This window comes from Musa acuminata, chromosome BXJ3-4 (assembly GCF_036884655.1).
Source record: "Musa acuminata AAA Group cultivar baxijiao chromosome BXJ3-4, Cavendish_Baxijiao_AAA, whole genome shotgun sequence".
Lineage (NCBI taxonomy): Eukaryota > Viridiplantae > Streptophyta > Magnoliopsida > Zingiberales > Musaceae > Musa > Musa acuminata.
The window spans coordinates 6,599,002-6,616,792 of record NC_088352.1 but is presented as its reverse complement, the minus strand read 5'-3'; the positions used below and the strand labels follow the sequence as shown (position 1 = coordinate 6,616,792).

Genomic DNA, 17,791 nt, shown 5'->3' with positions numbered 1-17,791 from the left:
TGCCATGTGAAGATGAAACTGAAAAGTTGCCGGTAAATTGTTTTGGACTGAGCAACGTATTTCTATTTTTTCTGTGCAGGCTAATGAATTACCAGCTTCTACCTTGCAAGAATTCAATTGATACACGACAATAACACGAATAAATTTTCTCAAACGGAGTTCCCTTTATCAGATTGTGTTGTTTTCAGTGGATTGATGTAAAAGATGCGATGCATGCATGCATGCTCAATAAAGTTAAACAAATAAAAAATTAAACAAAGTTCAATTGAGAAGACAGGCATCTCAGTTAGGCTTCAGAACAAAGGCACTTCGTATATAGCAAACCCCGGACCCAAACCCTCTAAATAAAGCAGCACCGTTTGCTATTTTTGCAATTCTCTCTCATACCAACTGTGGTATCATAACACCAACAGTTATACGATATGAATACATATTTATAGACTCTTCTTACCACAACGAAGATGCCATCTTCGCTGAATACAAAGCTATTGCAATTGGGCGAAACGATATGAAAAAAAATTGCAAACGGCATGTCATATTCTGTTACTTGGTCATCATTTTCTCAGAGGACTCGAATACTCATCCCCATCCTCTGTTGAACTTATGTTAGAAGATGGATCCGATGTTGAATTGCTACGTATGCTGTTCCTAAATACTTTTGAATCCAGTTCGGGTTTGTTCTGGGATGGTGGAGCTGCAGCTTGTTGACCCTCTTCTGCTAATCTCTTAAGGATGTTCATTACTGTTGGGAGAAACTTTGTGGACAAGGAGAGAAGCCCAGGAAGCTGTCAAATAAAGAATTAACAAGGTGCAATTAAATTAAAATGGTATCTTTAGCTTTGTCGAAAAATGAAATGCAACTGGAACTCTGATTTATCACTCACAGCGCCATTTTGAAATGCACCCGCGATGTCTAGTTGAACCCAAATGGCTTTGCCCACTAGAAAGACGACAAATATAACGCCCAGGTACAAAGGGTTTCTGCAAAAGTACAACATAAACATTATTACCAGGAGGTAGGGAACCTTGTACTTTAACACAAAGTCATAACTTTTAAGTAAATTTACCTAAGAAGTGTCATGAACTCATTAAATCCCAACACTAAAATAGCAGCAATTGCCCATGGAGGGGGTAACATGCTGTTGTTACGCTTATTGGCTTCCTGAAATCAGCAAATATTGCAAAGGATGTAAAGGATAAAAGGTTACGTTAAATGATCTGTTATATAATGGCTGACCCGATACCAGAAGAACACAAAGAAACACAACAATGTAGCATTAAAATTTTATGGAACAAAGAAATGATGATACTTTTAAGCACTAGAATTAGACCATAAACTCATATCAAGAATCAAGATACTGCATGCTTATATCAAGTCATTGGAAGTCAACTACTCAACCATACTATGTCATGGGTGTTTCCACAAACTTTGCAATTTGGCAATCATCCCCCATTCCTCTATCGAGTATATAATCCCAATGAATACCAATTACTCCGGGGCTAAGGTGTGTACACCAACTCATTTCCATCAATGTGTTAGGAATAGGCTAACTGATATTACAACTACTGTACCATGTGTGAATATGGTCGTCAAGCCATAGACATCAAAATATTTTAAAGATACAAAGCATCAAACACTCTACACATATACAAACCTTGAACCTGAAGAAAACAAGGAGAAAATGAAAATATACTTGCGATCTAAACAACCATGCATAAGCCTGCAATTTACCATTAACCATCTTACTGCTGCTTTCACAACTGAAGAAACAAATGTTTTAGGTGAGTGCCCATACTAAGATGTACAAAGAGGTGGTAAAAGCTAAATGTCAACCAAAAGAAAACTCACTCCATCCCTGATATAGGACAACCTAAGGGTAATAAGCTTAGGGGTCTAAAAGTGAGTTAGTTTGCAGAAATGTCAAATCAAACAATGAAACAATTAGTATAACTTCAAACGCATACCAGTTTGAAGAGGAAGATATCGATCCATCCTTTTCTTTACTATTTTGACTTTTTATGAAGTTGATCCATGAGTCTCCAGTACTCGCAACTCCAACAATGTCAGACTCTTAGCAATTTGGAATTTAGGAAGCTTGCAATAGTAGAATCTAGGTGGTAGGATAGTTGGGGAAGAGAGGAGGAAGATAAATTGTTGATGACTCGCTTCAAGTCCTCCAAACTCACATCAAGGGAAAGTTTATGACCTATACAACTCACTCATATATATTGTGGAAGAAGAAATTCATTCATACAATTAATAATGGACGTCCCAATTACAATCTCTTTCCCTCTTTTTAGAGATTCAAGTACAGAAAGAAAAGAAGGATAAAAATATAATTATGTCAAGGCTAATCAATCATTTATTTTTTCATTCTCTGGAGAAGTTAAATTTCAAGATTTATCTTGGCAAATAATCTTTGGTTTGGTTATGTGAGTGATGGTCTTCTATTTTTACAAATTACAATTACATGAAACTTCCTTGTAGAGATTGAAATTTTAATCAAGACAGATTTTGATCCTTCCATCTTTTTCGTCATCCAGTTCTTCTTTCTTCTCCTTGATAAATCTAAGAAACAAAGGTATAAATATACAATATGTTGTCATGTGATCTAATTATTTGCAAAAGCCCTCTCTAAAATACTTAACACTATTCCAAAGGAGAAGAGAAATTAACTAGACTAAATTAAAAACAAGTCAAGTTAATCTGAACCCAAGTTCAAACCATTCAAAAGGGATTTGGGTTGATCCTTCTTTTCATGCATAGCATAGATCTGGAAAATGTCTCTACTTCCATCAATCTCATTCCCCATCCTTTCTTTACCTTTTTCCTTCTTATGGTCAATGACTGATTTTGCAAAACAAAGACTCATTATGGGCCTAGCAACATGGGGCAGACCAACTTCATAAACCCAATATATTATGAGTTGTTCAGTTGGGACAATTGGCAATATAAGCAGGCAACCCCAAATTTGTATGTTATGATATGTGTCATGCCCTTAATCACCAGGTTATCTAAGTACTTCTAAAAGCAATAGAAAATCATGCATAACTAAATCTTCCTAAGATAAATTATAAAATGGCAACTATAGTTTGCAAGACTGGACTAAAATTGCAAGTTAGAGGACATGCCTGAGCAGCAATGGCCTGAGTAACAGTGTACTCTGTTTCTGCCTTGAATTGCCTCCACAAATTTTTGCACTGGACTGGTGAAATCAAAGTTTTCGCAGATGGAACCTGGTGAAAACAAAGCAGTTCAACTTGGGGCCAAAATCATATTATAAATTTGTCATAACCAAAGAAGTGGAAAGTGATGCACATTCCATCAAAATGAAACATGAGTTTCAAAAGCTGAAAGAAGAACACCATGTTGCGATATCTAAAGTGACTGATAATGTAACCCTACATACAACGGATACATTGTAATGACTTAGCAGAATTCACTGTCTTAAAAACACAACTTCTCCATCAAAGTCTACATTATTTTAGAATCCGAGATCTTACATGTTATCAGGATGTGATATTTCAGCTGGAACTCAAACAATGTAATTGAAGTCAGAAGCACTTGGGAGTGCAGACAATATTAGTTTATACACTAATGATCCAAGCAGTAAGTTATAACTTGAAATGAAAAATATTCAAGACTGTTGTGACTACAACATTGAGTCTTTGATATGCCTTAGAAACCTGAATTCAAACTAAAAATAAAATAGTTGAGGACCATAGATTATTAGATCATCATTCCATATGAAGAACTGATCCAACGACAACAGAAACAAGCCATAATGTCCTAACATATGAACACGAGTCTCACATTCAAAATGAAGACTATGAGATGCTGGATCACAATTCTATCTGTATATTTGGCACTTAAACTAGAATTGTGTCACATGAAAAAGTGACAAGATCATTAATCACCTCTTGCCATGAGCTTGAAGCCAGTGGATCTAATGACTGGATACTTCTATTCTTAACACCATTGCTGGAAGCATCTACCAAAGCAAGCAAAAGAGTTTCCTCAATTTTATCCATTTCCTCGTCCAAACGAATAGCAGCCATAACAGACAGCAACTTTAGAGACTGCAAAAATATGTCAACAACGATTGACAAACAAAGAGTTATTTTGAAATCTAAGGTGACAAATACTCTAATTGTGAGAGCAATTTTCCATGACATACTGCAGAACGTGCAGATTTTGTTATTGCTTTTATGTCTTCTTTTCCCGTCCAAATTCTTGGCATAGAGTCAGCATCACGGCTGAACAATGTAGAGAATCTGCATTTGAAAATAAAAGAAAGATAGTCATCCTGATGTCCAAACTCTAAGCAAAGTTCAGAAGTACCGATAAATCATATTATGTACTACCTATCCTTCATACGGATCATAACTCTTCCAGCCTCTTCTCTTGCCTTGGATTCAACAACATTTTTACCATACTCCTTTAGTTTCACAAGCATTTTATCCACAGTTGCCTGGTCTAGTGCAAATGTCGAAAGGGCAGAAGCAAATCCTGAGACAGCTGATTCAGTCTCTCGCTGAAGAAGTTCTCTTATTGCGGGCCAGGTATTATCACTAGCCGCATCAAGAAGAGCTTCAACTGGTTCTGCAAGGGCTTTATTAAGTTGTCCCTGCAAGTAAATCAGATTACTAATTCCAATGATAATACCATCCTTAAATTATTCATCCTTCAATCTCTTTCTGTTTTGAAAAAAGAAAAAGAGAGATTCACAATAAGACCACCAACTTAAAGTAAATAAACAACAAAAGCCTACCATACCTCAAATAGTGCAGTAAGCTCAGAAAGTTTTGCAGTACGAACTGAAGCTAGATGGGTGTCAATATCACGCTGAAGCTTATCCCGAATTTTGGAAGGATCCCAGTTTGCTTGTTCAATAGCTGCATCTGTAACCCCCCCAAAAAAACAATACAACCACAAATCAAAATACAAGCACATAGTTACAGAAAGTAACCATATGTATTGCAAAATTAGAGAAAGATAAAAAAACTCATGTACCTTCACAGCATCTGTCAAATTTGAACATGGAAGATTGAGTGCATTCAAGAGCAGCAACAGCAAATCCTTCCTTTTCAAGGGCCTTATCAAAAGCTTCTTTAAAATCATCTAAAACTTTGGACCGTATATGGCCCAACATTGTTTGATAAGCAGGACTGACCAGCTGAAACAAGCAAAATGTGTCACTGAGAAGGAGAAAACTACAAACATCTTTAGTTTGAGAAAAAAAATTCTGGGCAAAATATTACCAAAATATTTATGACACACAGATCCAGTCTATGATACAAGAAGAAATTTTATGAATTCAAGAATTCTTTATTTCCTAAGAAGACCCTTAAGCAATCATAGAATATCATGAACATTTCCCCATGACAAGGAAACTCAATCCAGCAAATCTGAGAATCATAGACTCTTTCACTTTGACATTTACAAGATGTATTAGCACCCTGTATAAGATGTTATAAGTATAACTGTAATTAATTTAATACAACCTAAGACTAAATTCAACCTTATTTGTAATGAAGGGATTGGTGCAACAAGAGGTTGCTCCTCCGGTAATCGATTAAGGATTAGGCTGAATATTCATGTGGTGGGAACCTATGGAACCTATTGCAAAATATGCAGCATCACCCTTGAATCAGTAAGGAAGAAATGAAGAAAAAAAAAAGAGGAGGGGACTTGAAACTTCTGAAAAATTAATGCCAATTAAGAATATGCTTTGTGCTGATTCACTACCCAACCTCCAAATGACAGCTTTGGAAAACAGCAGATTAGTGCAGAAGGCTCCACCCACCGAGGGTTTTAGAGTGAAGTGAAAACCAAGCTAAATGTCTCTAATCAAATTTTAAAATTCATTAGCACCATGCAAAATTCAAACAGATGAGATCCATATGGAGATAAGTTTCATATTCCTTTGATCAAAAGATATATTACACATTTTTACTATTAATCCAAGAATACCAATGTTCCTTACAGACTGGAGACAATGATATCTTTTCAATTTGGAAATATATAAATTCAATTGATATAAATTATGAGCATATATATTGAACATATGCTATGAACAAAATACACAGTGCCTACCAAGCATTTCTACATTTGCAAAATTCATCTACACTGATGGAAGACACATTTTATTAATGATAAATTTTCTACCAATTTCACAGGTTTCATTTTAGCTTTAGTCATTGCCAAAAAATCAAGTAAGATACTAGATTTATCATCTTGATTATTGTACAAAAAAAGTTATTCCACTCAAGCTAGTGAAAATTTTCTTAAGAAAATTTATTAAATATGTTCAATGGCATGGAAAATCATACATCAAACGTTCTGTACACATTCCCTTAACATCAGAATTCCCTTGAAATCCAGCTTCTACATTTGAAGTGAAAAGAGACAGAAATATTGCACAAAAGCATACATCTTACCCACCTCAACCAGAAAATAGCAAGCCCAAGCTAACATAAGTAGCTTAACAGATGTTACTACAGTCACATTTACATTAACCCATTTTGCTGATGTTAAGAATCATTTGCTTGGAAAAGATCACATAAAGCCCCAGGCATACTACATGCTAAATAAAGTTGTCAAAATTTTCGGTTCACCCTGATACTCCTTTTTTGGGCCTTAATACAAGGTTAAATAAATAATAAAATTAGGTTACCACAACTACAGAAAATTTGAAAGAAGCTTCTAAATAAGCAACCATTGAATATAATTAAATGTTCCAATTTGTAAAACAAGAGTACATATCCTTAACAAGATATCTTAGTTCCCACTATCTAAGCTGACAATTACCAACTATGATCGGGAGATAATTACATGAACAACAATCAAATTCTCACCTAATAATATAATATGTAGTATATTATAATGGTTTATTAGTACCAGCAATGTTGGCTCCGTGAAAATTTAAAAAAAGAACAATGATACTAAGAGGTGAAGACCATTAAACATAAGAACAATGGTATCTTTTATGCAGGAAAGGCATACTGAAGTGGTAGGTAGATACCACAAAGATATATAATGCTATTAAGGCTTAATGTGATGGGATTCTCTGTGCAATAAGCATGTATAGCTAGAAGATCATGTCAACAAAATGGTATGCTATCAAGAATTTTGAGCATTTAAATTTACCTGTATAATAACAAACCTATTAACTGAACTTGACCTATAAGCTGTTGCTCAGAAGAGAATAGTACCTGCAGAAGCTTTGATTCAAGTTGCTGCCTCTTTGAAGTCCGGACAGCTTCCTCAAAGTAAAAAGCTTCAATGTCATATCTGTCAGAGCAGTATATTTAACAGCTTAAAAGCAGGACATAGAGCATTAAGGAATAATGACTAATTCCACCTTCTGAACAAGTCAAAAACCAATAAAGAACAGAAGTACAAGATTCAACAGCTCTGAAAAAAAACTAAAACTGTAAAACCATTAAAAAATATTTGCTCCTCGATATGTAATAGTGCCTCAAAAGAAAAATACCTTAACAATGGTCATTTGAAAGGCAAGATTTTTTTGTAATATAATTAGATTTAACAAATTTGTAGGGATTTGTACCTATATTTAGGCATACAAATTACAAACTACGAACTTTACAAATAAAATAATATAACCCCTACATCATTGCATGACAAAAGAAGTCCATTTTGATGCATCCAAAAGAACTAGACAACACCACCTGTAAACATAGAACAAATAACTATCAATTCCCTCTAAATTTGCTTATGCAGCTCTGAAATTTATAGACTCAAATATCATGAACCCATGCATGCTTGTTTTCATAGAAATACAGGCAGACACACACACATATATAGGAAGCCTCCTGGGTACAAATAGTTGTTAAGAATATCTGTCCCTGATTAATTCTATCATCACTGTCCATCTGCTGTCACTTAACCATGGTTTAGTTAAATGACTAGTGCATCTTCCTTTAAGACTAACAGTTACTTAGACCTTAAAACAATGATATCGTAGCAAATTAGTAATGGGATTCGACCAGATTAACAGATCAAGAAAATAGAAATAGTGTGTAAGAGAGAGAGAGAGAGAGGTGGGGGAAGGGGGGAGAGAAATAGTGATCAGGAACGATCTCAACAGCACTCAACCAGTCAAGTCAACCCCTATCTAAGGGCCTCTTGAAGCCTCAAAGCATTATTCGGCCAAGCAAACCCATATTGCAGCAGCTAACTCACCTCAATCTCAGTCCTAGCAGAACTAGGATTAGAACAGCCCTCACCCAAATAGCAATAGCCACCAAGCAAGAGAAACACACTCCTGCTTGGAGTAGGAGAAGGTTGTGCGCTAGCTCTACAAGGAAAGTCCTAAAACCCTTGGGACTCCACCCTTATTACAGTTATAAAAGAGCGACCCATCTAAAGCATCCCCAGTCAGCTCGATCATAATCCTAGCAGGACAAGGATAAGGGCAGCCCCTAGACAATTATGGCACCCCCAACAAAAGACTCCTGCGGCTGCAAGGAACTAAGAAGTCCTAATCAAAATAAGACTTTGGACATCCATAATCCTATAAATCTAAGGGGTTGCAACCCCCTTGAAAGCATCCAAGTCATGCCCCCTCTTGAGTGACTAGTCGACTCTAAGCTGAGAAGATAAGAGAGAAAGAGAGGAAGGAGGTTGTAAGTTCAACAACCCTTCATCTTGCTTGCAGGTACATTCCTGTAGAGATCTTTTCTGAATTGTTGTTGGCCTTAATAGCTTCCAAAGATACCTTTGGCAACAACAACAACAACAACAAGAAAAGCAACCAAAAGTAGCCAAGAAGTCTCACAATCGACCCTAGCCCTCCAGCTTGTGCCAAAAGCCAAAAGAAGAGGAGTTTAAAAAAGGGTTCTGCCCTCCAACCGCAACACCTTTTTCCTCAAGTTCCAGCAGCTGAAGTCCATCTAAACTTCGTCTAACTGCTATGAGAAGACCCAAAGCCCAGCTACACGATATCCAAACCTTAGACAACAGCAAGAGAGGAGGAGACTGAAACCAACAGCGATCCTCAACCTGCCGAGAGCACCCAACGATAACTCTCTCCGTCAAAACTTCCATCCAAGAGGTGGTATCAGATTGACGGATTATCAAATACAAATCCCATACGGATCAAAGAGAGGGGAGGACAGAGAGTGAGAAAGCAAAACAGAGATACACAAAAAATAACAGACCCCAAAAACAATCAACCAGGCTTGGTTTCTCTCATTAGTTTTGTTGAAGCCTTTGCCTACTATTTGGCATAGTCACTTGCCAGTACAGGCCCTGGGGAGGATGAATGCATGCCAGCCTATCCTTCACAATAGACAAGTTCATGGATGCAAGGTAGGCAGAGGCACATACAGCACCTACCTTGCCAACCTAAGGGCAACACATGCTCAATACAAGGCATTGGATGTGCAAGGAGACAATCTCAAACAGTATGAAACCATCAATCAATGTTCCTTATTAAAAAAAAAAAAAGAACAGAATACTTGAAAGTTGAAACTACTATTGATAATCCAAACTTCAACAGGAAAATTCCAAACAAAAAGAACACTGACCCAGCCAAGCACTTGTCCAGAATTGCAGTAATCTTCTTCCCAAAACCTGGCACTATATCATGTTGAACAGCCTCTTCAAGTTGAACCCACTCCTGTAATGCAGATGAATTTAAGCAATTAGTGATTGAAAATGTCACATAGAAATAGACAAAATTTACGTTAGCCATCAACTACCTTATCAGCACTTGTGTAAGCAAGCTTTTCATTAGCAATTTCTTCGCAACGTACTGTAGCCACCATAACCTACAAATGCAGACAAATACTGATAACTGGATTGCTGATAGAGCAATTAATGAAGCAACCAGATCATCACCTTGTGTGCAGGAAGGTCAAGGTCCTTGTTCTCCTTTATAACCATCCATATCTGTTGAGCACTAAATGAGAATCCTGATGCTGGAACAACACCCCGTCGGTCCCCAGCAAGTCCACCGGGAGCAATGGAATGGTAAAATCTTTGCCTTAAAGAGGCAACCTTGTTCATCGATAACAAATATAAGAAACAAAAAGAAGGAATATCCCCAAAGAACTAGATACCAACAAACTTCTTAAGTATCTTATAAAAAATACAGTTCTTGATTATATGAGTGGATCCAAATATATTTGCCAATAAAAAGTGAACCAAGACAAGAAGAAAAACAATAAGCTAGCCCATCAAAATGATGGTTTATAGCAGCAGAGAGTATGTAATTTGCTCAACAATCTAAATTTTACATGTATCACATCATTGTGTGAAATGAGCTGATTAAGCAATATAGTTTGGCTCTCACCCTTGAAGTGAAAAACAAATATAAGCAGCTGCATCAACAATCCTCCGCGAATATCAACAATTACTACTACCAGCCATTAAGTCTACCTAACAAGTTAGCAATACCCTAGAATCTCTCAAATACTGTGATACTGTTTATTCTTCAAAATTAATACCAGAGGTTCAAGGCCGATGCAACCAAAAGAATGAAGAAGCTTTCCATGTTACCCCAATTGTAAGTTCACATATTTGTTAGGTATTCTAAGATACTGTTATTCTTAAGATCATTCTCCTAGTCGCATTTTGTATATCCTATATCCTGTCCATTTTATGGAGTTCTAAAGGTTTGAGTAAAGTGGTGTCCTATCTTGTTGAATTTCAATAAAGTACGAAAATTAATCAATAAGCCCAGGAATCCATGTAATCGCAAAATGTGTTCCTTTGTGGTTTATAATAGTGGCTTACAAGGAGTTACAAATTATTTAGAGTCATACAATAACTAGCTAACTACGTCATCATGTATGTTTAAAATTATGGCTCTATGTTTGTTGATATATTTTAGAGAACAATTGCTATAATCAATAATTTAAGCAGATCTCACTCCCTCACTTTCACAATATACAGAACCCTCGTCATGATTCAAACCATACTCATGATTCTAGAGGCAATGAGTGCTTTTAAGACACACTTCCACTTACAATCAGAGTTGTTATTTAAAGGCAACTTGACTGCATAGGGTCATGCAAATCACATGGACTGCAAGCAAACGTTATCTTATACTAGATCAAATAAAGGAAAATGATATACAACTACCACTACTACAAATAAATTAGAAGTTGACTTCAATTTATTGGAGTATGTAACTATGTGACAACAGACCTGCTCTCTAAATAGCACTTCCTTCTCTTCAAAGCTTGAAAGAGCCACTACTTCCACCTGCAAAAGTTATGGTATGAAATAGAAAGCTCCAAATGCATCTTTATCAGCAAGGAGCGAAGTAAAGAAAGCTTAATAAATTACATTGAAGAATTCACTAAGAGGAGTTTCTTTATGAGCTTGCGGTTTAGGTACATTATCCCATATCTGCAAAAGAAAAAATATCAACAGGATATATCAGCGATGAATTATTACAGCATAGACAGAGTAATAGTTGACACACCTTCTGAATATCCTCCCTGAGAACAGGCTCCAAATGTTCTAGGGGAGTCTGCCACAAAATGAAAGTCGATTGAAATTGAAACTCAGACATTACTGAAGTAATAGCAGTATTTTAGAAGTTAAATTCGTGATTATTATAATGAAATTGCACCTTGGTTTTGTCACGTATAACAAATAACAATGTTGTTTTACGAGGGCTAAACAATCGCATCATGACCTGTTATTGGACGAAATACAACAAAAGTGAACAACTGAAACTACCAATATACTACATGGTTGAATCAAAGATACATACAACTAAAACATACTTGGAACACTGTCTTCAAAAGGGGCTTGTTTGCAGCTTGTTCACGACCAATATCATGACACCACCTAAGATATCAAGGCATGTCAGAAAATGCACCGACATTTTAGTTGAATTGTACTCAAGGTTTTAAATTATAAATAAAATAGTCATGCCCCATAGTCAACATCAGGCTTACATGTTTATGAGCACTATATCTGATATTGCCAAAGCAAAAAGGGCACTCTGCTTCTCAAATGCAGTATCATCCTGAGCATATAAATAAGACAGTAAAACAAGGTTGAAAAGATTCCAGAAGATATAGAAACACATGATGACTGGAACAAAGACAAGTGAAAGTGTTAGGTATTGGACTATATTCAAAGGACCTGCATAAACAATAAAACCACAACCCAATTGTTTGTTTTTGCCCTAACTCCTGATTAATAACTGATGCATAATGATGTTAAACACTACAAACGAAAACAAAAAAAGATTGAAACAAGTCAACAACTAAGCTGCTACTTAGTATCCTCACAAAAGCACAAAATAAGGCATTAAAAAGGTGGTTTTCACTGACCATCCAAAGAAATTTTTGCCCTACTCCAACAAGTAGTTACCTAAATAAAACTTAATCAACAATGGCAGCTCTTGTATTCCTGGATTGAGAAGCCAATACAGAATTTTCAAAAGACAAAAAAAAAGGAAGTCTGCAAAGTTTCAATAGCAAGTCATTTAAGGAGATTCATGTTCCCAAGGTACAGGATCAACAAATACAACAAATGGAATCTATTACTGAACTTTGATCTGTTAAAAGTATTCATCGTTAACCTATTACCAGTGAAATTTGAAGATATCTAATTATCAAGCAACAATTTCCATCTTATTCTGAGTTTCATGCCTGCTTTGCAGGCAATGCACACTAGAATGATTAGTAACTCTACCATAGAGTTGTACGAGATTGTCAATAACAGTAGCTATGATTCTAATCAAGGAAAGTCGTTTCAGGTCTGACACAATGTACACCGGTATTACTAGTGACTCAAAGAGGAAGAAGAATGAGAAAAGGAAGAGGTGGTGGAGGAAGACGAGGAGGAAGGAGGATGGAAGATGAACGAAGAAGAGAAAGCGATGGAGGAAGAGGAAGGAGGAAGGAGGAAGAGAATCAAAGAAGAGGAAGCGGTGGAGGAAGACGAGGAGGAAGGAGGGAGACGAAGAAGGAGAGGAGGCGGTGGAGCAAGAGGAGGAGGAGGAGGAGAAATGGAGGTGGAACCGTATGAGTCGGCAGTGCACAGCAAGTGGCATGTGACAGCAGGAGACTAAACATATGAAGAGGGCTTGCAAACACAAGTATTAAAATGTCTTAATTATTTTTTTAATGGGTTGAAGCGGGCTGTCCGAAACGAGGCTGTCATACTGGTTCATGCCCTGACTTTGAGCGTACCACCCATTTCGCACCGGTTTGGGCAAAATGGCAGTCCATGCTTCTAATGATGATGTTATCAAGGCTTATTTAGATCCAATCAGTAAATACCTACTTCGTGCACACTCAACTAAAAGACATCACACTAAACACAATATATCGTAGGAAATAGGTACATAGGTGTGGTAAGATTCAAAAGAAAATGGCTCACGTATAATATGTATAATTCCATGCTCATATAGAATACAAAGTGTAGTTCCATAAAGCTCTCTATAATAAATGTTGATATTGCATAAGTTAGATATTTACTTCTCCTCTCTCTCTTCCGTCAGTACCCTCCAAATCCATAACCACTGTAAATGGTTCAACATTAGCACACTTTGCCAACCAAATGCCTTTAGTAGTTTGTGACCTAAGGAAAAGGGAATTCAGTTAAATACAACTTGAAATGATTAACTTTATAAATGCTGATAAATCCAAGGCTGAAGAGAGAAAAACTTGCCTTCCTCTAAAAGCATCCATTTCCCTAAAGTTGGTCCCAAACAAATGGTTCAAAAGAGTGCTCTTCCCTGTGGACAAAAGAAAGATTCACTCAGAACCCTAATAGTTAAATGCATCTAATGTTTATGTTTGAAACAAGGAAAAATCTCTAAACTGGCAAAAGCCAGGTGTTGGATTGTGATAGCAATAACACTATGTAGATTACACATACATAAAGTAATTTACACAATACATAAGTTGAAGACTGCATTTCCAAATAGATGTCAAAACATTCTTCCTTGCTAAATGAACTTTGGAAAATTTGTAGTATGAGAAATAATTCCAGATTCTCAGAAGAGTCACCAGCTTAATTATAAAGTTTGTATAGGCTGGAGGAAATTAATGTAATAATTTTGCATAAGGAAACAGCTTTAGTAAAAGGACAGGCAGGTTAACCAGGCAATAACAAATGCATATGCTGGTAGTTTAAGTGAGAGACTCAGAAAGACAGAAATCACTAGAAAGCATGGGTACCATAGGTTGACAATGCCAAGGTTAATCTCTCAAGGAGTTGAAGTCTATGCGAACTGTTCAAAATCTAATGCCATTCACCTCACATGCAATTATGAGTTATTAAAATTGCAAATCCTTGAACCAAATTGTCCTGAGCATGTAATGTGCAGGAAACTTTCCTAGGCAATATTTCCTCAGTTATATCCAAATTTCCAATAATGAACAATGTAGACAGCATAGTATGCTTTCAGACAATTTTGGGAAATAACAAACCTAACAGAAATAGGGTACAGTGTCCTACCTTTACCAGAGGTGATTCTTTAATGAAGCAATTTTGGAGAAAGGCATTAAATAAAAAACGTATTTTCAGGAGAGGGTTCATTCTTCTTTCTGTAAGCAATTAAACCATTCAGTATCAGGCTATTTTCTAATACCTACAGTGAGCATTTTCATTTAGTTAACAGCATCTATCAGTCACAGCTTTTACAAAGCCAGCCATCCTAGACAAATGGAATATAATTCCTCAAACATCAACATAGGCAGACAACAACATCAACTGATAGGAGTAGGAAGCCTATAATTGGTTCAGCTGATTCAGGATTAAAATCAAAAACAGAAAACAATAACATTATTAAAAAAATCACAAGAGAGTTTAACAAAGAAGAAGTGATAAGATAAAACAAGGGAGTTATGCAACAAGAATATAACAAAAGCAATAACCAATAGAAGTTCAAAAAACCCATAGTCATACCACTACTTTGTGGACCCATTATAGATACCACTGCATAGGACAGTCCACATTCAGCCAGCTTCACCGAATTCATGAAATGTTCAATGCCAGCAACATTGAATACACCATCACCATCAAGAAGTTGAACACAACAACCACCTTCACCCATATCTAGAGGGGAAAATGATGTAAGATTCAATTGTCTACAATTTTACACTGCCATGTAGAAAGCCATTATGGTCCTATTTAAAAAGCAGACAAGAAATGTTGAAACAAAGGAAAAAAAACAACCAGACGAAGGGACATAATACTTGTCAGAATAGCCTGGCATATTAACTCTTAAGCAACAAAGTATCCCCAGAAAACTGGAAGATAATCAATTAACCACAGTATAATACAATTAATTAGAATGAGAACAATGAAAAATATATCTCTGAAAGCAACAGAATTTCATCAACCAAATTGTTGGAACTCAATATTAAAATTTAATTATTTGATATTTAGAATAGCCTCTTTTTGTTAAAAGATATCCTCAAGGACTTCGTTAGATGCAAATCAACAAAAACAAAGAACGATTGGTCATTGTATAACATCTTAGAAAGACCTTAAAAACAACAGATGATCACATGACCATCATCTGAATCCTACTCTTACTATAACACTGATAGACATCATGCTCGTGAGAAATATATACTTTATCCTTTCCCAAGAAAATCAACTAAATTTAGTTAGAAAATCCTAATAATCACAAAGACTCAAGTAAAAGAAACTGGTAATCATGAAATTTATAAGGTGTAAGATTGCAATGGAAAATCAGCAAAACATCAGGATCATAGGATTATTGCTCCTGAAAAATGAAAACAAAAGAGAACCAGTTGCATATTTGACTATCAACTTCTGCTAATCTCATAATTTCCTAAATCGACTAAACAGAGTTCAGTTAGTTTGAATCGTATTTATATTGGAAAGTCAGTTATCTGTTTGAGGAAGTATACCCATGCTCATATTTCAAACCAGTTCGTAATCTGTAATCAAGAACTAGGGGGAGCACAAAAATTCAGGGGCAAGTCATAGCAATTGTCGCTTCAGAAAGATTCCCTGGTTTTGAAAAGAGAATTGTACTGGAACCGACAACGGAGAAGGGCACAAACTAAACATACGTTCGGAAATATGTGTACTATCTTCGTGATCAAAACATGCTTAAAAAAGATACCTCAGGCACAAACTCTAGCGTGGGCAACTTCCACGAAGTTGGAGAATGAATATAGAGTAATCAAGCAAGATTGTTGCTCTTGGTCTCTCTGATGATTATACCAATTAAGAAAAATTATATTCAACAACTTCCTAAACTTGAGGTCCTACAAATAAACAACCCCGTTATGCCAGCACCACTAGACTACAAAGGTCAAGAGAATCACAAGCACTACTGCCTGCATTTATGTGATATAAGAAAACAAGATAGCCATCCAAGTTATCACCAACTTCGATCAGCTGAAGATGAGAAGCACTGAAGTGTGTAACGTGATCTGATCATAAGAAAGAGAACAAGAAAATAATACGAGACTGGATGCAAGGTTTTCAGACTTACCAGTAAGAAAGGGCAAAAAAGACGATTTCAGTAAAGAAAACTTGACAAGGAATCACCAATCAGATCGTAACAAATATCCTTCTGAACGACGAGGCATTATCAAAAGCCGATCCACGATTACGATCAAAACCAGTGAACGAAATAAAGGTCAAAATAATCGACTGCCGCTCCATCGGATCGACAAAGCAAATGAAAGCACCGATCCAATCAGAAGAAGAAGCGGCTGAGTTCGAAGTCTTGCCTGCGAGCGAAGGGGAGGTTGGTGGGGATCGAGATACGGGGAGCCGACCGACGAGGGAAGAGGAAGAAGGAAAGACGACTGCGACGATGACAGATCCAGTTACTTCGACCGCGTCTCCCTCGTCCTCTTAAAAACAACTTACAAATCAAATCCATTCCCTACTAATTATTTTTTCGAGGTAATTTTATTGTAATCTTAATTATTATTAGGCATTTTTTAAAAAAATCCTTACATTTTGAAATTTCCCGTAGAGGGTCTAAAAAATCAAAAATAATTTTAAAATGACTCTTTTACCCTTATCGACCTCTGTCCTTCGCTTGTCGCCTGATCCCCTCTCCTTCACTCCGAACAGTTGCTTACAGACTTGCCCACAACTCTTATTATCAACTGTAATGGAAAAAAGAAGGAAGCACGTTGTCAACTATGGATGAGGAATGAGAAGAGGCGATCACATACCCTCACTGTTAACCGTAGGGAAGCAAGGGAGAAAAAAGAGAAGGGAGGGCGAAGAAGAGATTCCATCATCGTTTCATGCACGAGTCATAGGTCGGATGTGCAACTATTGGACTAACGATGTCAGTTGAGATAGCTCTGGCGAGCAATGGGTTTAATGGCTAGATGTGTTATTTCAAAAAAAATAAAAATAAAAATATTATGTACAAAATTATTATTTACATCGTCGTATTATTATTATACTGATTCGTTCACATTTTTGCTAACCTCAACTTCCCGACTGAAAATTACTTTTAATAAAAATCTCATATAAGTACATCGAACGAGGCAAATAAAAAGCGTGTCTCTGCGTATAATCCAGAGAGGTGGGTCCCGCAGCAGGCACCGACCGACCGACCAAGCAACCGCCCACCTGTCCCAATTCCACCCACGCCCTTTCTCGCCATCGATCCCCTTCGTTCCGAGCCACACACTTGCTTGCATCAGCTTTCATTGGCCGCAACTGCGGGCCGACGTTAGAATCACCAGTAGGCAAACTCACGCATTCCAAGGCGGGTGGATCGTTGGGTAGTAGATAATGGGCAGGCAAAAGATTTATGTTTTCTGGCGGTACTTCTTACGCGTC

At 36.7% G+C, this 17,791-nt stretch overlaps 1 protein-coding gene across 1 annotated transcript; it reads right to left on the bottom strand.

The window, feature by feature from the left end:
* Positions 1-243: 243 nt before the first annotated feature.
* Positions 244-16,858, bottom strand: LOC135636661 (protein ROOT HAIR DEFECTIVE 3-like). Its single transcript, XM_065148542.1, has 23 exons — positions 16,714-16,858; positions 14,906-15,055; positions 13,664-13,730; positions 13,471-13,573; positions 11,938-12,008; positions 11,764-11,827; positions 11,607-11,672; positions 11,457-11,504; positions 11,318-11,380; positions 11,177-11,233; positions 9,866-10,024; positions 9,727-9,795; positions 9,553-9,644; positions 7,216-7,294; positions 5,015-5,177; positions 4,778-4,902; positions 4,366-4,628; positions 4,179-4,275; positions 3,919-4,080; positions 3,129-3,237; positions 1,068-1,158; positions 885-981; positions 244-785 (listed from the first exon to the last, which is right to left on the bottom strand). The coding sequence occupies exons 2-23, from the start codon at positions 15,051-15,053 to the stop codon at positions 555-557; spliced, it is 2,424 nt and encodes an 807-aa protein (XP_065004614.1). The 5' UTR covers positions 15,054-15,055; positions 16,714-16,858; the 3' UTR covers positions 244-554.
* Positions 16,859-17,791: the final 933 nt, after the last annotated feature.